General features: G+C 47.7%; 2 protein-coding genes and 1 long non-coding RNA gene across 6 annotated transcripts in view; 1 reads left to right on the plus strand and 2 right to left on the minus strand.

Moving 5' to 3' along the window:
* Nucleotides 1–7802, minus strand: part of LOC110308128 (uncharacterized) — a 36288-nt gene extending 28486 nt beyond the window's left edge. For 3 of the 4 annotated variants that reach the window (XR_015045388.1, XR_015045387.1, XR_015045389.1), the window contains exon 1: nt 7010–7201. This is a non-coding gene — a long non-coding RNA (uncharacterized LOC110308128). Of the gene's footprint in view, nt 1–7009; nt 7202–7722 lie in introns of those variants that run through there. The other variant, XR_003834676.2, reaches the window with a different exon arrangement.
* A 3446-nt stretch (nt 7803–11248) lies between these two features.
* Nr2f1 (nuclear receptor subfamily 2 group F member 1) lies at nt 11249–20408 on the plus strand. The gene is made up of 3 exons (XM_021180488.2): nt 11249–11782; nt 14188–14715; nt 19839–20408. Exons 1-3 carry the CDS (start codon nt 11329–11331, stop codon nt 20117–20119), a joined length of 1263 nt encoding a protein of 420 aa, XP_021036147.1. The 5' UTR covers nt 11249–11328; the 3' UTR covers nt 20120–20408.
* The window catches only part of Arb2a (ARB2 cotranscriptional regulator A), a 475504-nt gene continuing 464773 nt past the window's right edge, over nt 12938–23668 (minus strand). Inside the window, exon 12 of the mRNA XM_085830928.1 lies at nt 12938–13020. Within this exon, the coding sequence (XP_085687054.1) occupies nt 12962–13020 (59 nt within the window). The 3' untranslated portion in view covers nt 12938–12961. The remainder of the gene's footprint in view (nt 13021–23668) is intronic.

Consider the following 23668-nt stretch of genomic DNA (forward strand, 5'->3'; position numbering starts at 1 on the left):
GGAGCCAGTGTGCCTGGAAGTCTGTTACTGGGTACTCCGCTTCCTCCTCCAGCCTCTCCAACCTGCTTCCTGGGTAGCAGGTCCCCTGAATTGTAGATCAAAGCACGGTGCAGTGGGGATTGGGGATTTGAAGCTACAGAATCCGGAACAGAAGGGTGCGTTTAAGACAAAGGAGAAAGACTTGGGACTCCTGTGGCCTTCCACCCAGATGTGTCTTTCCATCCTTTCTCAGTCCAGACACTTTAAGGCACCACTGTCGGCCGCAGCTGGGAGACCTTGGAGCGCTAAGGAAAGAAACAAAGGGACATGGCCCTTACTGCAGTTACAAGGTTTCTTTCGTGACACTATCCACAATAAATTAAGCCAAGGCTAAAGGAGATTAATTTCCCAACATAATCCAATTAAAAGATTTCTAAACTAATCTTTTACGGAAAAAAACTTAAAAGATGTGCGGTTAAGGGGGTGGGGAGTCTGGTTGTGATGGTAGTGATTTATCTCCTTCACACTGAACGCAAGCAGAGGACGTTAGCTCTTCATATGCAGTTTGACCAGAGCACCGGGTTGGCGTTGGTGTCTCCAGTCCAACCTGAGCTTTCCGTAATCATCTGCCACACTAACCTAGGCCCCATCAGAGAGTGATGGGACTAGGGTTACTTACAAGCACTATAGACTTTTTAAAGTGCTATTAGATTTATGGTCTCTTTGTCGACGCCCATCCAGAGTAATTAGCACATATGTTCTAAATAGATGATAGTTTTGTGAGCAATAAAGCAATTACCCATCGTTGGAGCTGACAGTTCCTCCAACTAAACTCCAACCAGCAGCTAATTGGAAAAGTCATTTCAGCTACATTGTCTGCAATTAGTCCTGCTAAACTACTACACCCCAACTTGCTGGTTTGAGGTTAATTTATTCAATGTTGAATTTGCGTGGACAAGTCTTTGCCACAAACGGACTTGCCATTTGCTCCCTCTGGACTGCACCCAGGATCTAAAGGAGCAGGTGGGAGGGGAGTTAAACAGGTGATATTTGGGGGCCAGGATGTGGGGGAGGGTGCCTTATCCAGTTGAAACTTCAAGGTCAGTGTCCATCAAGCTGAATACCTACAGAGAAAAATCGTTGCTTCTTCTCCAGAGCAGTAATAAGAGAAAAGTGTCAGTCTGGGCTACCAAAACCTTCAATTTAAATTTTTTAAATCAAAATGCAGAGGAAGCAACTGGATTCTGAATCTTCACAGCCACCCAGGACCACCCCTACTGTCCCTAAGAAGTAAATGTAAATCAAATAACACCCACCCAAGAAGAGCTCTGAGTCCTCATCTGGAAGAAATGGCTTCTAATTCCCAAAGTGACTTCAGGAAAGAAAAGGCTAGAAAGGTCAGGATGCCTGGCTACTGACCCTGACCACTCTTAGCATACAGCTACTTCCCCCTTGAAAATGGGATTTCTTCATAAGTTTAACTTTCTTTTCTTTGTCATTTTCCCTTTCACTTTTTTCCTTGCTAGATCTTTTTCTTCCTTCTTTCCTGAAGTTAAACCCAATCGGTCCAGGATGTATGCACATTGAGTGGAAACAATGTGTTAAACGTTGGTTTGACACCCCACCAGTACTTCCAAGTATCCACGGCTAAGCTTCTTCTACTTCATTTAATCTTTAGTGGACAGGGTTGCTCCTGTGCTTCTATTCATCAGAAAACCTGAGGAAATATGTCAGTTGGGGTTCAAAATCCTGGGCGGGAAAGAGAGGCGTTAAAGAGAGATTATTCTGCCCCCACCCAGCCTCTAACTTTTGAGCTGCAATCTCAGCAGGCCGGTAGCAGAAGGGCCGCTGGAGCTCCCAGCCTCTACAGCCAAGGGTATCTGTATCAGGGAGCAGAGAGGCTGGCAGGTTGACATGAGAACCTGTAGCCCTGGTAACAGAGCCTTCCCCTAATGGAATTTATAGCAGTGTCCTCGGCTTAGAATTCTGCTTAGAAGAACATGAAGGGGGTGCTTCCTAAGAAGGGGAAAGGGCCATTGCTTTCAGTCCTAAGAAGCAAATGTCCCTTTCTGGATAGCTATTCATATTTCTTTTTAAAATAAATGTAGCAAACCAAAAGGAAGGCACACTGAGTCCTATTTGAGTCAGTCTGAGTCTTACTAAAATATTTCTAATTTCAAAATAATTTGTAAACAATTATCAGCTTCAAGGATTTAGAGATATAAATGTAAAGGAGGAAAAAGTTTTAAGCAACTTTAAGTTGGGCTCCCGCTTTCCACTTATTTATTGCGTTTTGTCTAATCGAATTTGAAGCAAGAGAAATTGAAAGTAAAGCTTGGTACCACTGCATCCCGGCTGTCAGAGCAGCCTCACTCTAGGAGAAACCCTTCTACAAGATGACTTCTGCCTGAAAACAGAAAGGAAATAAGATGACTTTAAAAAAAAAAAAAAAAAAAAAAAGGACTGACAATTGAGTTCTCACGGACTTATGTTTTTATAATGCTTAAATGTGGCCAGAAATTGAGTACAAGGAAAAGCTTAAGGGAAGACCAGTTAAAAGTATCACCCAATATGCTCTCCAATTAAAATGTGCATGTGTTGTACACACATATACAGAAAGAGCAACACATACATATAGTGTGTATCCCCCCCCCACACACACACACAAATGCCCTAAGCTCATGTATGAAGAAATGCAGTCCTCTGTAAGCTCAGCTAGCTGCTGCCACAGGCGGGTATTCGCTTCTGGGGCAAAGGCATTTGTGTTGCTCCCGTAGTTTCTTTCCATTAAGAGCGATTAGATGATGTCTATTCAAAGTTGCTGATCCAGAGAGAAAATAAGAGTAGATAAAAGGAGATTTCAAGTGACCGCCTCATCCCTTTCACATCAACCTGAGCCCCAGAATAGCCTAGGATCAACTAACACAAAAGCCCTTTGCTTTCTCCTTTCAGCTGCAGAAGACTTCATGCAAAGGGTTAACAATAAAACATAAAACTACCCTGAGTTTTTTTTTTTTTTTTAGGTCATGCATTTGGAATACTTTATTAACTCCTTCTGTGGATGGGGACATGGATTTTTCTACCTCTGAACCAGGTAAATAAAACATACATCTCCTAACATAGGGTATAATTTCTTACTTTTCTGTATGGTATGTATCAGAGGTGGACTATATTCATCATTTTTCATTTAAACTTTACAGGAACCCTTCCCCCCTCCAAGATGGAGGAGACTGTAATAAACATGTCTTTCTACTGACAGTTTAGAAGGAAATATTAGCTTTACCACTTTGATCCATTTTCTGGTAGGTAAATACAACTGCAGTATAACTGCAGTTAGTAGATTTGCTGGGCTTTTCCCAGTCACTAGTTTGTATCATAGTCAGTGAAGAAAATAGCATTAGAGATTTAAACGTGGTCAAGCAGTCTTTAGTCAGTAAAATGCCCAGCTCAGCTTTACCTCTGATGGGCTAATCCTGTAGTAAAAGAAATAGGTGCTCTGACAGGTAAATATTAGGGAAATGATTATTATAGCACAGCTGATTGTATTGTCAGGATAGTCTAACAACCTTTAAACTCATTTCAAAACTTCAACTTTTCATCTAAATCAACCCATTTTCTCTGGAAAGAATAGTCCTGTAGTTATTCTTCAGTCAAGTCCAGCATTTAAAAATAAAAAAAATATGTACTGTAACATAAAAAGCCAATCTTCTTTCTCCTTTTTGCAAATGATCATATATAGTCAAGACTTGGTTTTTATAAAAGGTAAATATTTGCCTCTGTCTTCACTGATGAACTGGAAATGACTGTCACTTTCCCTCTCAGTTTGCATCTAAAGGTCAGCTCTTGCCTTATTCTCCTGCTATCTGTCCCCCCACCCCTAAGGTTGTTAATCCTGGGCCCTCTAACTTGAAGCCCAGGAACAATAGAGGTATCTCTCTTATCTTTTCCAAAATGTGTTTTATAAATGTCTTGGTTTGAGTTAGACATCTAAAACACTAAGTTGAAGTTCTTATCTCTGACCTTGTTTTACTCAAAGGTGACAAAGAAGAAAAGCCTAGACTACCAGAATAACAGTGGGTATGGAAGCCTGCAAGTTCTGGGCCTCATTGGAGCCTATAGGCAGTTAGGTTGCCCTACTCAGGCCAGCAGAAGCCCACATCCTAAGCTGCCCTTTCCACCCTGGCTTACATGTTGACATAGTCATATTTTTTACAGTTGGGCAGCTATCATGCTGACTGAGTTCAATCTTGGGACTAGGGGAGAGATTTAGGATCTAGCCTGAGGCTCTTGGTTGGCAATCCTGTACCCCTTCACTGTTCCCTCAAAGATCTGTTCACTATCATGTTAAATGCATCTTCTATAACTGTATTCTCCCTGGCGTTAATCTCATGCCAAGGGAGACTAATTGTTTTGATACCTTTAAAACAAGCTCTCTGGGAAAAATCTGTATCAAGATCAGAGGACCTGACCTTTCTCTCAGAGTTTGAAAGCTTGTTCATCACTCCACATGAGCTTGAGAAGGGAGCTATTTCTGTCCTGTGGTTTCTCTAAACAGAATAATACTGTTTGAACGACTTAAGGGTATGGAAGTGGTGTACCAGAGAATTTTCTGTAATATGACCATTGGTAGGTTTCATTGTCTCTTTAGCTAGATTTATGAAATGTCTTTACAAAGCTACTTTTTTTTTTCAGTGTGACTTAACAATAACCTAAAATGCATGATCTGGTGTCCTTCTGTAAAGCAAACTGCAAATGTGAAAGAGACCAAAGGATTAGTGAAGAATAGGTTAGCCTTCTTCCTACCCTGTTAAAAATTGTATTAAAAAGCTATGTAAATTGGGTAAAGAGACCATTTAGATTCAGACTCTGGGGCTTGGATCATAAGTTCCTAGCATATGGACAGCCACAGACTGCCCTCCCCTCAGATTCTCCCTTCTCCCACCAGCTATTTACCAGATGCCTAGCTGAGGGATCAAGTGTTGTGTGGCAAGCTTTTTAAAAAGGTGATTAACAGCCAACCACGATACTAGAAGCTCATAAAGAATATAGTAAGTTCACAGCTTAATTTCTCCACCCGAGCACTTTCTTATTTGCACTGGACCCTGTGTGTCGAACAGGTCTGTGGGAACTAGGAAAGTAGAGGAAAATTAGAAAAAAAGAAGGCTATGGATCTGAGGTATTCCCCTGGTCTTCCCACAAGGCTCCTGGAGAAGTTCAGAGCACCATGTCGTGCTCTCTGCCTGCACTAACAAGACTCATACAGTGCTAAGGTTAGGGCCTCAGTCTGGTCCAGTTGCCACTTTCAAACTCAATTTAACTTTCCCAGGGCTCTGACTGGTGCGAGACAAACAGAGTGGATAGGGAGAAGGGAAGAAATTCGGAAAAGAAAACAGAAGAGGAAAGGGTGGAAATTGCAACTGCTTTTCCTAGTCCAGCAGCTGAGCGTGTGTGGGAATTCAGTTTGAGATCTCTGGTGCCCTTGGAAAAATTCGAGCATTTTCTCTTAGGTGACCTACCTATTCAACAACAGATATTAGGACCAGTGACGAGTATAGCTGGTGACAAACCACAGCTTTAAGAAACAAAGCCAAAGCTCCACAAGACTTGAGCTGACCTCTGGATCTCTAGGGAAGCCATTTTGGTAGAGGCAGGACTGTGAACACATGTGGGTGTGCAATTGCTCTGAGGAACACAGAATCCCAGGAGATAGAGCCCTAAGTAGACCGAGTCCCATGGGTGGGTAAGGCCCTCTTCAAAAAGTCTCTGCTTCATGCTACCCCCATCACAAGAGACTGGGACACTTGACTCAAAAGTGCACAACCAATTCCCCTTTCGGAAAGCCTGAGGCTTCCCCTGCTGTGTGCAGCACCAACAAACAGCATCCCATCCCTGCTCCTAGAGCTAAGACTGAGAATTGCAATCTCTTTTCAGAGTAGCCGGCAGCTTCGCCCAAGGCCTGGAGAGGCAGACTTCCTCACTCGAGGGGTCAATCTAAGTCCCAAAGGCCTTTTTGCAAGTTTGGAAGCTTGGGGCGGGGTAGGAACCCAGGAAAGAAAAGCCACAGTGAGGATGTGTGGGCGCCATCTCTCCCGCTGAGTCTTGGCTGGCCCAGCAGCTTTGTTGCGGGACTTGACCCCCGACTAGCCCTTCCAGGCAGGGCTGACTCATTCAAGAGCCCACCCAGCCCCCGGGCGCGGTCCCGCGTGTCCGTTCCCCACCCCCACCCATTCCTAGCGAGCCAGCCCTGCGCGCCCTCTGACGCAAACGCGCGCCCCTGCCAGGCGCAGGGGAGGTGGGGGGTGGGGTGGGTGAGCGCTCCTGTTGGCTTTAATTGAAGCTCTTCCTTTCACACACACAACCTCGGTTCCCACTCCTGGGAAGCGACCCCCTCCCCGCCCCCAGCCCGCCTAGCCCAGCGAGTGGAATCTAGCTCTACTCTACCTCACGGCTCTGCGCGGCCACCGAGGTTCTGTGCTTTGGAGAACCGCTGTCCCCTTTAATCCGCTGACACTATCGCCCACATCAAACGGGCAGCCATCGATTGCCTTATTTTATTCGCGGCGACCTCAGGCTGGCGACTGAGCGACTGAGTCCTGTCTGCGGCGCGGCTAGGCACAGGTGCCGAGGCCAGCGGGATCCACGGCTTCTCCATCTCTGCAAGCTGCAGGCTGGCCGCGCGGAAGCTAAACTTGATGCAATCTCGGGTCCCCTGCCCACATAGCGTTTCCCGCTCCCGGTGGGAGAGGTTAGTTAGAGGACCTGTTTTGGGTTTGGACTGATGGGCTGGCAAGGATCCTCACCTCCAAGGAGGCGTACCTGCAAGGATTGGCGATAGTAGTTCCCTTCCAGGCCCGGAGGAAAAGTTCTCCCGGTCCTACCTGGGCTGCCTTGACTGTTTATCTAGGCTGGCGAGGACGAGTAACGATTGCCTTTCTACCTAGCCACGTTATCGAAGATTACAGACCCCAAGTTTCAAGAAAACACACACACACACACACACACAAAACCCGATTATCTTTGCGTTACTTGCCTGGTACGGCAGGGCTTGGCCGAGTCTCACTTCTGGTACCCACCATGTACAGCCCAGAGTCCAAGGGAGACTAGGCGTGCAGACCCCGCGCCCAGCAGGCCTCCGGTTCCCGGACGCTTGCTTTTTGCTTCCTCTCCCACTGTTTTGCGACTCTTCCCTCCCCCAGCCTCCCTTTCTCTGCTGCGTTCCGCTGCTCACTACTCCGTCTCTGATTGTTTGGGGAGTAAATTTTAGAATTTCTATATAAACAGCGCGCGCGCGCGCGCGCTCTCTCCTCTTTCCTTCCTTCCTTCCTTCCTTCCTTCCTTCCTTCCTTCCTTCCTTCCTTCCTCCCTCCTTCCCTCCCTCCCTTCCTTCCCTCCTTTTTTTTTTTATCATATCAATTTCACCTTTAAACGAACCGGAAGACTTGATCACGAATATTAGGGCTGAGAGGCTAAGGCCAGGAGCCCCTGCCACCCCATGTCCCGCCTCTCCATCATCTGCGTACAATGGGCCGCAGCACGCAGGATGCAGTCTCCATTATTCCAAATAGAAGGGCATACATAAGAAAGTCTTTATTCTGCTCTTAAAAAAAAAAAAAAATCACTGGCCACTAAGTGGTAGGTCCCAGAGACCAGAAAACGCAAAGCGTGCCCCAAACACTCATGGCTTTCTAAAGCCTTCACTAGTGAGATTTAAAGTGGGAACCAGTATTAAAAGCCAAACCCTACCTCTTTCAATACAGCTTGGCCATTTACTTCCACCTTTACCTTGGGGCGCTCGGAACGCTTGAGCAGAGACAAACTTTTACGCTCTCCCTAGTTGAGGGCTGGTAAGAGGGACTCTCACTCCCACTCCCACTTCGGGTGGAGGCAGCCGTGGCTTTGTCACTCAGCCGCCCTGTGCCTGCCTGAGCCTGGGATGAGAGCGATCTTAAAACGAGGGGGGGTGCGAGTGTGGGATTGGAGAATATGTAACTAATAGAAGTATCGTTTTCCCCAGTACCATCTTTCAAGGAAAAAAAAAAAAATCCATTGAAAGAATTTTCAAAGTGCTGTCTTGGTTTGGAGAAAAGGCACTGGTTGCCAATGAGGAGGGGAGGAGGGACTCGGCTGCGTGCCGCCTGAGAGCGGCTCCCGTCCGCTAGGTGGCAGGCCGACCTAGCGATTCCTGCAAGGCCCGCGGCGGGACCCGCTCCTCCTGCCTACCCCTCCTTTTGCGACCAATCACCTTCGGGAATGGGGTCTCAGTCACACACACCCCAACACACACACACACACACATACACACACACACCACCTCACAGCGAGTGAGAGACTCAGTCTCTTCCTCCTCCTCCTCCTCCTCTCCCCCTCCCCGCCCCCCCCCGCCCCGTTTCCCACTTCTTGTCCCCTCCCCTCCTCCCCTTCTCTTCCCGGTCTTCTCGTTCGTTCGTTTGCTCTTTTCCTGTGACTGACTTGTCCGCACTAACAGCCGCCCCACAACAATATGAGGAGTTACAAATGCTTTATTAATAATCATTGAAGCATTGTTTGGAGTTTGAGCATCCTGGGGATAAGAATGATGAAAAAGGAAAAACAGGATTGATTGGAAAGTTTATTTTAAGATCATCTTTGGGATGAATAGGAATCATCGATTCGGATCGAATTTGTGGCAGTAGCTGCAGTTTCATGTGTGTGCTTTGTCGTAATTACGCCTCCGAAACTATGATATACTTCAGATTTTTAAATGAGGAGGCTTTTCATAATTATATAAAATGAGCGGGATACAGACTAAGATTATATTGAATGTGAACTAAGATTCTAAACCAAGTATATTTCACAAATCGTTAAAATGATGGAGTTTTTTCCTCATTAATTTTTTTCTTAACGTTTACAGTGCCACTCCTTACGCTCATAAAACCTAATTCTGAAAAGTTTTCATAAGATATACAGTAATTTCTTTCTCCTCGTTTTTTTCCCATCACAACGCATTCTCCCCTCATCATCCCTTTCCCTTCGTGTGTGTGTGTGTGTGTGTGTGTGTGTGTGTGTGTGTGTGACCATACACGACCCATACTAATCAGGTCTCAGAGTAAATAGCAGCGCAGGGCGATCTCAATGTAAATTACGCTTGTCAGAAGCACACCCCCCCTCCCTCACTTTCTCTTCTCCTCCCCTCGACATCCCAGACTGTAGGTAGCTGGGGGGGAGGGGAAAAGGACTTTCCAACCAATGGCGTGCAGGAGGCTTGGCTAACCTTAGCCTCCCATTTTCTCTCCCCCCTCCACCCCCCATTCAGGGCTCTGACCAGTCAGTCGCCTTTGATTATCAGTTGCCAGCAGCCCTTCTCTTGGCTCCTTGACACGAGCTCCATATAAGGCAGAGATCTCCATAGAAACGTGTCAGTTTCAATAGTAGTGTCAAAGTTCACTATATACAGACATTCGCGCAGATCCCCCTTTCGGAAACATTGCTCTGAGTGTCCTCCCGTTTAAACGCATTCAATTTTTTGGTCCCTCTCCTCTCCTCTCCTCTCCTCTCCTCTCCTCTCCTCTCCTCTCCTCTCCTCTCCTCTCCTCTCCTCTCCTCTCCTCTCCTCTCCTCTCCTCTCCTCTCCTCTCCTCTCCTCTCCTCTCCTCTCCTCTCCTCTCCTCTCCTCACCTCTCCTCTCCTCTCCTCTCTTCTCGCCCCTCTCTCCCTCCTCTCCTTTCTCTCACCCACTCTCCTCTTGCCCTATCTCTCCCCTTTCTTTTCCTTACATATTCTACTAGTTGTCGCCCTTCCTCTTTCTCTCCCTCCTTTTCTCTTTCACTCCTTTCCTATAGAAGAGAGAAGACTAAACTTGAAAAAAAAGGAGGAGGAGGCACCCCTCAGTATTCTTCTTATCGTTATTATATATATATATATATATATATATATATATATATATGATTTTTTTTGGAGGGAGGGTGTTGGTTCCCAGCTGAAGAGCACTTATTTAAAATACTAAAAAAAGAACATTTTTGGGCGATCTCCAGGGTTTTTTAACTAGCTCTGTGTGTTATAGCAGAAGAAGCAGAAGAAGCAAGAAAGAGGAAAAGAAGAGGATTATTTATTCGACCTACTTTGGATGTCTCTCTCGCTTTCTCTTTTTCCTTATTTTCTCAAGCATTTTCTTCTGATTTTTATTTTTTTCCTATTTCGCTGTGAATTCGTCGCTGGCGTGAATTATCTCGTATTTTTCTCCCCCTTCCGTCACCTCCCGAAAGAAGAAGGCAGAGAGAACCCGGCGCCACCCGCACAACAAAAAGAGCAAAGTGTGTGATCTTCCTCGCCGGCTGCCTCCCGCTCTCCAGCGCTGCCTTCCTGAATGGCTGGCTGCGTCCGGCCCTGGACCTGGCCCCCAGACACCCGAGCGCCCTGATCCTCGCCGGCAGCTTCGTCCCGATCCTGCTCGACTCTCCCAGCTCCCCGCACTCTTGAAACCGGGCGAGGGCTCCCGCCAGGACAGCAACGGCGGCACGGGCAGCCCCGGCCTCGGCTTGCTCTCGGGCTGCGGCCCCGACTCCAGCTCGGACTCCCGCCCGGGCCCCGGCTCCTCCAGCGGAGCACGCAGCGGCGGCCAGCTCTTCCAGCAGCGTCTGCAGCCGCGACCTCCTCCTCCGCGGCCGCCGCCGCCCTCGCCGCTTCCTCTATGTCGGCTCAGCCCGCGCTCTGCGCGTAGCCCCAGCGGCCAGCGGCCAGCGGGCGGGCGGGCGGGCGGGCGCCCGGCGCGGGTGAGCGAGTGTGTGTGCGAGTGTGTGTGTGCGCGGGGGTGCGGGCGAGGCGGAGGGCGAGAGTGTGCGCGCGCCGTGGCCCATGCCCGCCGCCCCCGGCGCTGCGCCCCGCGCCGCTCCCGGCTGCCGCCTGTGCCATTTCTGATTTTGCAAGTTGGGGAAGAAGAAAAAAGCGAGAGAAGGGAGCTCGCTCGCTGGGGGGTGGGGAGGGGGGAGAGAGAGAGAGGCCCCCCCAGGAACGGAGTGCGGGGGGAGCGGGCGAGGGGAGCAGGGGTGTTGGGGGGGGAGCCTGAGAGCCTGGGGGGGCTGCAAAAAGAGAGAAAGAAAACAGCAGGAACCACAACAAAACGCCAGCAGGGCGGGCGGGCGCGCAGCAGCAGCGGGGCGGCTGAGGCAGTAACGGCGGCGGCGGCGGCGGCGGCGCAGGCAGAGGCCGGTGCCCGGCTCGGGCTCGGCTCCGGCGACCCCGGGGCGCCCGGTGGGCCCCCCGCCCCCTCCCCCTCCCCCCTTCCCCTTCCCCTTCCCCTCCCAGCGCGCCCGCGCGCCCCGCGGCCCTCGGCGAGCAGCTCGGCTCCCCCCAGCGCTCCCTGGGCCCAAAGATATGGCAATGGTAGTTAGCAGCTGGCGAGATCCGCAGGACGACGTGGCCGGGGGCAACCCCGGCGGCCCCAACCCCGCAGCTCAGGCAGCCCGCGGCGGCGGCGGCGGCGAGCAGCAGCAGGCGGGCTCCGGCGCGCCGCACACGCCGCAGACCCCGGGCCAGCCCGGAGCGCCCGCCACCCCCGGCACGGCAGGGGACAAGGGCCAGGGCCCGCCAGGTTCAGGCCAGAGCCAGCAGCACATCGAGTGCGTGGTGTGCGGGGACAAGTCGAGCGGCAAGCACTACGGCCAATTCACCTGCGAGGGCTGCAAAAGTTTCTTCAAGAGGAGCGTCCGCAGGAACTTAACTTACACATGCCGTGCCAACAGGAACTGTCCCATCGACCAGCACCACCGCAACCAGTGCCAATACTGCCGCCTCAAGAAGTGCCTCAAAGTGGGCATGAGGCGGGAAGGTGAATATTTCTTCTCTGCTTCTCTCCCTGCGCTTCGCCCGCCTCCCTGCTCTTTCTTTCTCTCTCGCCTTGGTGCCTGTGGCTGTGGGGATGGGGCTTCTGTGGTCCCAGCCGGTCCGGGCTTCCCAATCTTCGCTGCTTTCCTCCCCCAGCGTCCCCCCCCCCCCAGCTCGCTGCCGCTGCCTCCCCCTCCCGGCCTGCGCTCCTCTCCCCGGCTCCTCCACCCCGCCCGCTGCCTGCTCAAGATTGTGTCCCTGGGATCGTGAGCTGTAGCTTAAAAATCCCTCCCTTCCTCTGTTGGATGTGCTCCGTGTGTGTCTCGTTCCCGCTTGTGTATGAGGATGCTTGGGGCTGTGCTAGCATGAACTTGGGAGGGGTGCTGATTTTCTGCAGAAAACCGTTTCTCTCCGTGTGTGTTTTTGTTTTTTGGTTTTTTTGTTTTTCCCATCCTACTTTCTCCTCTGCCTCATCGTACCTTTTATTTATAATGGGAGAGGACTGGGGCTGGAGGACCCTGAACCATAGATTCATTGCTGCCACCATCCTTTAGGAAGCTTAGCTTGGAAAAAGAGGAGTGAGATTTATTGCACTTGTAGGTCTAATTAGGGGGGAAGGGGGGCTTCTGGCCTGTTCACTGGCTCCCTCTCCTCTTCAGGGATCTGGGGCCGCCTCCTCCCGAGCTGTGGCCTTGTTTTCACCCCTATACTTTGAAAGGAAAGTTTGTGACTGAACCCTGCTTTCATAGTAGTGTCATTTTTAAAGCTTGATACTCGTTTTATTTCTTCATCAAACTCCACCCTCTGCTTAAATACTGCATACAAATTACAATTTACAACGGCATTTACCGATCCTTCTGATCTGGCTATAATGCACAGACTGCAGCTGGCTTGAGCTTCTGCATCATTTAATCGATGTGTGAGATTTTTTTTTATTAAGCACAACTTTTGATGTTTAATTTGGATATGCTTGATGTTCATGTGGCATGAGATGGAACACTTTTCTTACAAATATATTTAGCGGTTTATAGTTAAAGTTTATCTCCTGGCAATCATTAAACATATCTTATAGTCAAATTAGTGAACCAGTCAATTTCGAAGAATGTAGATTACTTCTTCTTGTAATTGACTTCAAAATTATATTTTATATGCCACAAGAAAAGAAATTGAATTCCTTCAGATCTCAAGGAGAAGGCAAATATGACGACTTCATTGCTAGCTCCAGGGAGATTGTGCAGGCATCTGAAAAAACAAAAACAACAAAACAAAAAACTTTGAATTGTGCTCTCATTTAATTGAAAAATAACTGCCAAGTTCAAAACTATAATTAGAAAAAGTATTCTAACCATTGTGTTTCAAAGAGCGTAAACCGCACTGAAACTCTTGTTGGAATTAGAACCAAAGAAAATGATGTAGAGCCTGAGGTAGGACAGCCCTGTGGACATGGACCTCGCTCTACTAATTTGTTGGGGGATGGCAGTTCAGTAGCCCTAACTTTCCCTAGAGTTGTCTTTGTTTACATGGCAATTGAAAATGCTGGCACAGTTGAAGTAAAACATACACATTTAAAAAAAAAAAAAAACTTTGGTCAGCTTTAAGAACTCAATGCATGCTTACGTTTTGCATTCAGATGGGTAATGAATCCAGTGTTTTTGCAGTTGCAAGCTCGCGCATTCACTGGGCAAAGCTGGCTGCAGGTTGCAGTGGCATCGCACAGGACAGACATTAATTGTAGTTCCTACTTTTTTTTCAATATGTTTGGCTACTGTAAGTTCAACTTCTTCTTGAATTTTTTTAATTTTCTGTTTCTTTTACTAGTGAGAAATAGTGGGGCAATCAGGAGGAGGGAAGATGGGAGGAGGTGTGTGTAATGCTTGCTGGTAGTCCAACTCAGTAAGATATATAACTTGTATCTTTTAAAAATTATTCTGTAGCACTTTAGAGATTATGGGAACATTTTATACACTTGCTGCTTGTTTGCAAGTGAAGAGTGTTCTAAGGTTTGTGGCTTTCTCAGGTTTCACTTTTAAAGGAAAAACTTTGATTTGTATCATTCTGAAAGGATTTCATTTATATCTGTGTTGCTTCTTAGTAGCTGGGAGGTTGGGTAGTACTTTCTTAGCCATCCTGAGCTAGGGGCCTTGCAGTCAGGCCTAGTTCTTCTCTAGCTAAAATAGCCAGGGATGCAGACTATGGATGGACACACGGAGCTGGTGAGGGTAGATGACTTCACCCTAGATCTCCTAGCAGTGTGATCTGTGAGTAAGACCCAGCAAGCAGGAGAAGATGCTTCGGGAGCGAGTGACTGCAGGAAAGAACCACAGTGCGTTGGGTGCGCGCTGCGGCTCGGCGATGTTCACAAGCCCCCCTGGATGCACATTGCCTCTTTTCTCTCTTTCTTTTTATCAGCGGTTCAGCGAGGAAGAATGCCTCCAACCCAGCCCAATCCAGGCCAGTATGCACTCACAAACGGGGATCCTCTCAATGGCCACTGCTACCTGTCTGGCTACATTTCTCTGCTGCTGCGCGCAGAGCCCTACCCCACGTCGCGTTATGGCAGCCAGTGCATGCAGCCCAACAACATCATGGGCATCGAGAACATCTGCGAGCTGGCAGCCCGCCTCCTCTTCAGCGCCGTCGAGTGGGCCCGCAACATCCCGTTCTTCCCGGATCTGCAGATCACGGACCAGGTGTCTCTGCTACGCCTCACCTGGAGCGAGCTGTTCGTGCTCAACGCGGCCCAGTGCTCCATGCCCCTGCACGTGGCGCCGCTGCTGGCCGCAGCCGGCCTGCACGCCTCGCCCATGTCCGCGGACCGCGTCGTGGCCTTCATGGACCACATCCGCATCTTTCAGGAACAGGTGGAGAAGCTCAAGGCGCTGCACGTCGACTCTGCCGAGTACAGCTGCCTCAAAGCCATCGTGCTGTTCACGTCAGGTGAGGATGCGGTCGCGGGGTGGGCAGGCTGTGCGGGGAGCTGGTGGGTACGGTGATGCGAGTCCCTGGCATCCTGCAGCTCCCGCACCGCCGCTGTCGCTGTGAGGCCGGGCGCTCGAGCCACCTTGGGCCTGCCCAGGGTCTGCAGCACCGGTTTGTGGTTGTCGCCGGCCGCGCCGCTGCCATCTTGGGAGCGTAGTGGTGCTTGGAGCGGAGGAAGCTCAGTGAGGCCAGCGGCCTGGCCTGATGGATGGCCTGGACCCAGCGCGCCCCGAGAGTGAGGCGACTGTGTGTCTGGGGAGGCAGGGCATTGTGGATCGTCTAGCTTCCGTGTGTGAACTCTGTGTGTGTGTGTGTGTGTGTGTGTGTGTATGTGTTCGCGCGCGCGCATGTGAGTGTGTGTGTGTGTGTGTGTGTGTGTGTGTGTGTGTGTGTGTGTACAAGAGCTCGGTGTTTCTGTGGGAGGAAGGAAGAAGAGAACGTGGGAAGGTGGCTTCCTAGTCTGTGTGGCACTCTCCTTGGATGAGTTTCCCGACAGAGAGACACAGACAGAGGCGGAAAGGGAAGAATACGCACAAATAAATCATAAATAATCTCGCTTTATTGCTGCTTGATTTTCCCTTATCGGAAACCATTCATGTTTGCAGTTGCTGAGGTTATTGAGGGTCATAAAAAACGGATTCGATCTAAACAAGAAAGATAAAAAACAAAAGCAATACTGTAAAACCCGCAAGCATGAGAGCACTCCGGGCCGGGAGATAAATTTCATAGCTATGCAAACACACAAACACTGGAAATTTAAAAGGATGCCTTAAAATATCAAATTAAGTGTAGGCGGTGGTAGCATGCATGTTAACAATCTCTCTTATGATAGATGGTTCAAATTAACTTCCAGGAAAGTGCATTAACGTTGCCTTTGAAGGGCTCTGGTCTAAGCCTGTGAGAACACTATCCGCTTTTTATTATTGGAACCTACAAGAGGGAACTATATACACACTAGGGACAGCAGGTAACAGGGAAATACAAACAAAGCCAGAAAGAACTCTGCTTGGGCAGAGCTGCTTAGATGGATCTTGGGCTTTGCCCACTATAAGCAAGGTTAGTTGCAATTTTACCACCGTTATTGACACTATTGTTTTTAATTCCTAGATTAGGAGAACAAATAAACCATTCTAATAAATCTATCCTAGTCAGGCCCTCCAAAAGCCAAATTAAAACCATTCAGGAGCAGAGATGGCAAAACTCTTTTTCCCAAGGCCTTGTTAAAACAGGAAGCAGTGGAATAATCTATCAAGATTTTTCGACTTCCATGCATGGAGAGTCATATTTACATTGTATTAAAATGACACTAAAATTTGCACAATATTGTAATGTAGCAAATGTAGTATTAATATCGATCTGAGCAGCAGATAATTTATTTAGATAAGAGCAGCTCATTTGTATGCAAGGTGGCTAGAGCCTTGGACTTGCCCCCTCCCCTTTTACTTTCAGTGCAAATGCAGGTCTGCTTGTGAGAGAGGGAGTCATTCTTTGCAAGGGTTTTAAGTGCAAAACTTAAAACAAATGGAAGATTTATTGAATAGCTTCCTCCGACTTTGAATGCATTTTATCTTAACAAGTCTTCTTGATGGAAATGTGTTTTTCAAAAGTGACAAAGAGCCTGGGAAGCAGTGAGCAGGGTCCTTTGACTCTGGCAGGCCCAGGGCTGGCTGGTGCTCTCCTACCCATCCGTTTAGCCAAATCCACCAGGAAGGGAGCCAGTGTGGAGAAGCTAGGGTTGTAAAATCCCACCCAGTGAAGTATCTTAAAGCAGAAGTGTGTGCCGGGGAATTGTACAGAGGTTTTCTCAGCAAAGGTCTCCCTTCTCTTTTCCTTATGCCCCTAAAGTTCTCCAAATACCCTTTACTTTGCTGGTCTTTCTCTGGGAAACGTCCCAGAGAAAGAGAGGGGGGGGGGAGGCAGGCCTAGGATTATGTGGGCTGCAGGGAACATTGTGGAATAATGCACCTTTGCTTTTAAACTTCCCATCCTAAAACATTCCTGTGAAAAGTCCCTTCACTTAAAAAAAAAAAAAAAGTTTTCCAAAGGAGTTTTTTGAACCAAGTCTTCAAGGTGCAAGGGCTGCTGAGACATGAACAGTAACATTATTTTGTTGGAAAATCGCAGACAGAATATCTGTAAATGGAAATAAACCTATCAGTAGTAATTCACCCCCCTTCACCCACCCCCTTCCATACAGCACATTTCCACTTTTGACTAAACTTGTTTTGATTGCTAGCCAGAAGGGAATTCATTGGAAGAAGAGAATTCACAGGAAGCCTTCCCTACGCCATCCAACTTTTAAGGAAACTTTGAATGATGGAAAAGACAGTTTTAGACATATTGTCCAATATGGCTTGCTCTGGCTAAGTATTTGAAGCTGGCATGAGCGTCCCCCGTGGTGGTTTTCACATTTGGCCTCCGGATGGTGTGTTTAATCCTTAATATTCTGGACATCATCCAAAGACTAGGTCATGACCTGAACTTACTTTGAAAAAAATTCTTTAATTCATACACCTAAATATCCCTTCAAATAAATGAGACTGACTCTGAAAAGAACCATCTAGTTAACATAAATACAATAAATCCATTTTCTGCACAAGAATAACTTTGATTTCTAGTTATGGCAGCTGATTACATCTATATTTCCTGAGCACTAAACTCTTCTGAATGCACAACATGAAATATATTCTCTGCTCTACAAAGGCTAAACCGGGAGGGCCTGAGCAGTAATGGTTATTTATTTACATAATTTCTTCTCCTTATACTGTAGAAGAAATACATTGACAATACCATATAAAAAGTGAGACATGGGTTTTCTATGTTCTGTCTCCTTTTCTTATCTGGAGTATAATTCATGGGGGCAAATATGTACTAAATTATACCCTTCGCTCACCTCTCTTTACCATCACAACCCACCAATTGATTCACTCATTCTGTCTGTCTACAGATGGGAGAATCCTGCTACTGGGGGGAATGATTAAGTCGTATGTGGAGGTGGGCCTGAACTAGGACTCACAATGATAAAGGCCATGGGGATAGGTGACTGGGATGATAAAGACCACCAGGGATAGGTGACTGGTACCTGAAGGGGCAGCCTCAGTCTCAGGCATTCCATTTCAAAGGGAGAAGGGCCTGAAAGCAGCCACTGTAGGGCCCAAGTGTACCTGTCTAAACTTCTCCTTGGAGTTGTTTAAGGAATGAGGAAGTGACTTACTCCAGGGGTCCTGATGTTTTGCTGATTTAAGAAGATGTCATATAGATATTTAAGGGAACATTTCATATTATCTTTCTCATATTGTGTTGTCTGTGGCTAAGACTATCCCTTGGTGTGGGGGACAGAAAATGTATGCAGTGCAAGATATATGTAAATACATCACACACAAGTCTGTGTGATGGCCATGCAGCAAGTTTAGGCTAGAAAACGGGTCCAAGGGCTGACCTAAGAGTCCCCTATCTATGTACTAATGCCTCAAGGATGTGCTCCTGTCCTGGTCTTGCTGGCCATAATAATCTCCCTGGCATCCCAACTCAGACCAATGCGGATGCACTGCACCAGCTGGATGCAATAATTAGACATCTGAGAGGAACCCAGTCTGGACCTGGGGTCAAAGGAGACTTGCCTCAGAAGTTCTTGAATTATATCACCAGTTTTATTTAAATATTTGCTTAAGGCCATACCCTTGTAGATGAAGGTGGCAGAGTACTTTGTGAAGCCTAGTTCTTGAACTGCTACACAACATGGAAACAGCAGACATAGATTTCGCTTTGAATAATTTGTTGTTTTCTTAGGGTCACACTTCCCCATTATACAATGTTCTGTTACAGGTGTTGTCATACATAAATTCCTTCTCAGATGTATATATTAGCAAGCGCTGTCTTTGATCTCTAGCCAACCTCCTGACTGGCTAAGGGTTCCTCTGTGATCTTCCTGGTTTTAAAATACATCTTACTTGTATTAAGAAGTAACATAGGAAATGAGAGAGAAGGGCCACCGTTTCTCTGATTCCACGTTCCTCTCCCTTTGCTTGGCCCTGGTTAGTGGATATAGGAGAATCTGCTGTCTTGAAATATTTTTAGATGACCCCAAAGAACTTTGGTTGGTTTGAAATAACCACAAAGGTTTTCAGTTGCCATTATTGTATAAAGTGCCTTGTGCACTTCTCTCTTGGCCCCTGCTGTAGGAATCCTATCTCCCCCCTCCCTCCCCCACCACCTCCCTCTGAGTTTCCTACACCCCAGTTCTGAGACAGAAGCTGCCTCTAGCCTAGCTTTGTGTCTGATTGCTGAAGATGTTCCCTTTCTGCAGCCTGGAGAAACTGAACCATAGTCCTCATGATTATTATACAGCTTACAGAGATGTGACCAGTTTTCAATTACTTGATCTAAGAAAGATAGAAGTGTCCACTCTCACCGAGGAGGATTTGCAGGGCTCTGTCCTGCATATATAGTTGATCTCCAATTCTACATTGGTATAGCACAGGCTTGATCTGGTTCTCCATTCTGCCAGCTTGTGATCCCCTATCCCCTGCCACGTGTATTCACTATACAATCTAGGTTCTACTTGAGCTTGCTGGTTGGGGTCAGCTGGCTTGGGGGGGGGGGACTCGAAGAAGCCTTTAAAAACTGTTTCCAAGGCTGTATATTTCTTTAGGGGTTCCAAGCACCCCAAAAATCAAGCGGGAAAGGGGCAAATGCTTTCCTTTTAATGAGCACAACCAGAAATGTGCTCCCCTGAAGGAGAGAACAGGTTGCAGTACACAGCAAACATGGATTCACCATCATGCATTATTTAATCCAAAGGTGAAAGAGGGGAAACAAAGCCATGGCCAGGCTGCACCTCTGTGCATGTGCACCTCTCTCCTGGTCTCCCAAGCATGGTGAGGCTTGGATTTCTTGTTATTTGTGTAGGGGGTGGGAAAGAGGATGGCAAAGAAGCATGGAGGGAAGGAGTTATTTTCCTTTTCTTCTATTTCTTTTTCCTTTTCTCCTCAAAATATTAATGGTGTGTATGCCTTTCCTTCTCACTCACCTAACAGTCTGTTCCCTTTCCCTGTCTCTCCCTCCCGTGGCTGCTCTGGCAGATGCTTGTGGCCTGTCGGATGCTGCCCACATCGAAAGCCTGCAGGAGAAATCACAGTGTGCACTGGAGGAGTACGTGAGGAGCCAGTACCCCAACCAGCCCAGCCGCTTTGGCAAACTGCTGCTGCGATTGCCCTCTCTTCGCACAGTGTCCTCCTCTGTCATCGAGCAACTCTTCTTCGTACGTTTGGTAGGTAAAACTCCCATCGAAACTCTCATCCGAGATATGTTGCTGTCAGGGAGCAGTTTCAACTGGCCTTACATGTCCATCCAGTGTTCCTAGACTTTGGGTGTTTCCCACCTGACCCTGCTCCCTGACTCCCTAGAGACTAAGAGGACTCTCCCTGACCAAGGACTAAAAAGCCTTTGGGGATGCTGGTATGATGGACCAGGCAGGCCAGGCAGACGGGAGGAGGGCTGGGAACAAGAGCAGCCCACTCTGCAGGAATGCAACCTGAGCTGCAAACCAGGAGAAAAAGAGACTCATTTAGGATCTGATCTGTAAGTACATTGGAAAGGAAAGAAAAAGGACCTCGTGTCTGGTGAGAAAATGAAAAAAAAAAAAACAATTTGGAAGAGAGGACCATGAGAAATTTAATAAAATAGATGGACCTTCCAGGATTTATTGTGGATGGATGTGGATATATTCTGTACAGAAAACTACTCATATGGAAGTGGACTGAATCCTATGTAGAAACACACACTGAACATTGTTATTCATTTTGTAAAATACTAGTGTTTATTTTCATTTTTTGTAAAATTTAAACATCGTATGCGCATAAACAAAAATGAACAAGAATTAGGGGGAAATAACATTTTCCAAATAATTATAAAAAATTTGTCCTGTGTCTATGTATCTATATCTGTTTTGTATTTTTTCTGGTTCCAAACCAGATTTCCTGTGATTCTATACTAATAATTTTTGATATAACCCTTTGCTTCTTATAATGAGTGCGATATATGTTGTCGAGGCTGTTCTTCAAGAATTAAAATTGAAGTGAAAATTTAAACAAAAATAAAAGAATTTAGCAAAACCCATGTGTCTGGTTGCTTGAACTACACCCTCAGAGCAAGAGGAGCTCCTGGGTAATTTGTGGATAACTGAGTATTGTTAGCATCTGGATTGTTGAGAGGTAGGAGACTTTGAAGGTCCCGTCGGCTGTATCTTTTTCTTAGGCCACTGCATCACTTTTGCAAAGCTGAAGGCAAGGCCAGGCTGTGTATGTGATGGGATAGGAGGGGAAGGCTGGGCCTTGGTGGCCAGACAGAAGTTTTGTTTTTTTAAATTCTTTCTGAGGACAGCCCTGAGTCAGGGGCCAGGGGAAGCCAAATTGCTTTTGAGGCACAATTTCCAGGCACATGGGTGTCACAGCTTGCTTCAGTGACCCAGTGTCAGCTCACCTACATTCTAATGGCAGTGGGAAAGTTTCTGAGCTGGAAGGGGTGTGCAAAGGTTTCATGGCAGGATTTTGTGGGTGGGGTGGGGTTTTTGAGGGCTCCTCAAAGCTTTTGAGTCTGGGTGGACTGGACAGCCACTGACTGTCTGCTCCAAGTCTTGCTTCTCCTTGCCTCTGGGCAAACCGAGACATCAGCACCGCGGAATCTGAGTTTGCTTCTCTTATGCATTCTTGGAGATCTACCCACCTGTGGTTGGTTTACCTTTCTCTCAGGCTCTTGTCAAGGGGGGGGGGTCCCAGTAGGACCTCTCCTGTGTGGGGGGAGGGGTGTCAAAAGAAGCACCCCCCAACACACACTTTATGGTAATTACAAGCTGAACTCAGAAACTAGGACTAGGTGTCAGGAAACTAAGTTAGACTGGGTTCTTCCCTAAAGTGCCTATGGGCCCTTGGAAGACAGATATCTCTCTTTGAGGAATCTAGCTGGGCATGCATTGAGGTGAGGGGCAAACGACAGATTTCAGAGCATGAATGTTTTATGGAATCTGAGCCGGAGCTGTGAAAACACACACTGCCAAGGGAGCTCTTCCTTAACATATTGGTAAAGCCGTATCTTTAAAATTAAAACCCCTCTTACACAAGTATCCCCCAGCCCTTGGTCCCAGATAGGCTTAGATGAGGGAAGAGTTCACTTTTAGAAGCCACCCATAACCTGTCCTTTCAGTTCACTGTCTGAAACTTTTCAGGTTCCCCAGATTCTTAAGCAAGCCCCACCTGGTTGACATTTTGAGTAATCTGAGTATCTATGGGGCAGGATGCCACTGTAGGACCATGGTCTTAAAACTAGGCCACTAGAGGACGAGCTATATTTCATGCACAGGAAGACTGGGCCTTAATCCACTTTCCTACAGTCTAGATACCTGAGGCAGAGAGGAGAGAGAGGTATTCGTGTTAAACACAGGGGCCTCCTAGGAAGTATTGGGAATTCTCTTGTACTGACCACAGCGGCAGAGTGAGGGTTCAAGGGTGGGTTGCAGCTAGAATGCTGAGAGGGAGGGAAGCCGAGCTGCCAGGAGAGTTCACTGACCTTTCCTGCCTTCTGGAAATGAGATGAAAATATATTCATTACAACGTGATCCCTCTGATGAAAACATAAACATTTCTCATAGTTCTGAACTATACGTTTCAATTAATTTCAATATGGAGACCCAAGTCCAAGCCCCCCCCCCCCCCCCGTGTAGAAAAGGGTGGATCCAAGATGTCCAAGGCACTTACTTTCTCAGGTTTCCAGGGGTGTAAGGGGGTCATTTGACTTTTGCTGCCTGGGGTCTGGAGAGTGCTTTTGATCAGAGAATCCCAGCGACTTTTTAAACCCTGGCCCAACCTCCCAGCCAGTCCAAATGTGGAAAGAGAAGCAGGCCTCTCCAGGGGCACTTCCAGCTGCCAGGAAACCCAGAGCTGAATGGGAAAGAGGAGCCAGGGATACACTGGCCTGTTTAGGGATCCTGGGCAGTATTCCCCCACCTCCGACCTACCTGCAATATGCACCGAGAACAACTTGTGTTTATGGACTTAAGTCTCCTTCCTAACATAGGAGACTTGGGGTTATGGTCAGTACACACTCACACTAAGGCTGCTTGAGCCCACTGACTTTCTATTTCAGAGTACAGGGCACAGAAACCACACACAAATCCGATCACCCCGAGGAAATGTTGAGGAACCAAGACTGCAGCCCCTAAGTTGTTGGTGAAGCCTACTACTAACAACACGGAAGCACACACACACACACACACACACACACACACACACACACACCAAGGAAACGTCCTAGGCTTTCTACCTGCCCTTGGTGGGTGCATAAGGAATCGGGCCAGCAACTTCAGGGCTTTCAGTGCTGAGAACAGGCTCTAGTAATAGCCTAACTTGTGATCATCTAGTGCTTTCTCCGGCTCAGGTAATTTCTGTGGTCCCAGGCCTTAACAGGAGGCTTAGGTGGTGCAGATGGGAACCTTTTCTGTCTGGGTGGCCAGATGGAGTGCGCACAATGTTGAGCTACTTTCATGCTAGGCGCCAGGGGGAGCCATCGAAGCAGGGTGTGAGTCTGGAGGTCGTTCTGGGTAAGTACCAGCTCCTACTTCCAAAAATTGGGAAAATGGAGACATGGATTCCCCAGAACCGGTGGAAACTGAGGCAACCCTTGTAAAGTGACTTCCTTCTTGAAATTACCACGACTTAGGAATGTTTAATGTTCTCTTTTAATCCAAACACTTGCTGGGCACCAGAGAACTTCAGTGACTTTGAAATAGGTTTAAACTACCTTACCTGAAAATATTGCCTTTACAGACCATAGGCAGAATGAGAAGATATGATCTTTGACACCCTAATCTTCCTACACCATTTCTGACTTGGGACCAGGCTGAGTGAAAGAAAACTCA

This window comes from Mus caroli, unplaced genomic scaffold (assembly GCF_978045245.1).
Source record: "Mus caroli unplaced genomic scaffold, Mus_caroli_1 scaffold_15, whole genome shotgun sequence".
NCBI lineage: Eukaryota > Metazoa > Chordata > Mammalia > Rodentia > Muridae > Mus > Mus caroli.

Excerpts from the sequence above, each read along its gene's own strand:
- Nr2f1 (XM_021180488.2), top strand. The coding sequence starts at position 11,329 with ATGGCAATGGTAGTTAGCAGCTGGCGAGATCCGCAGGACGACGTGGCC. Across the intron at positions 11,783-14,187 it reads AGTGGGCATGAGGCGGGAAG|CGGTTCAGCGAGGAAGAATG; the intron begins GTGAATATTTCT and ends TCTTTTTATCAG. Across the intron at positions 14,716-19,838 it reads CATCGTGCTGTTCACGTCAG|ATGCTTGTGGCCTGTCGGAT; the intron begins GTGAGGATGCGG and ends CTGCTCTGGCAG.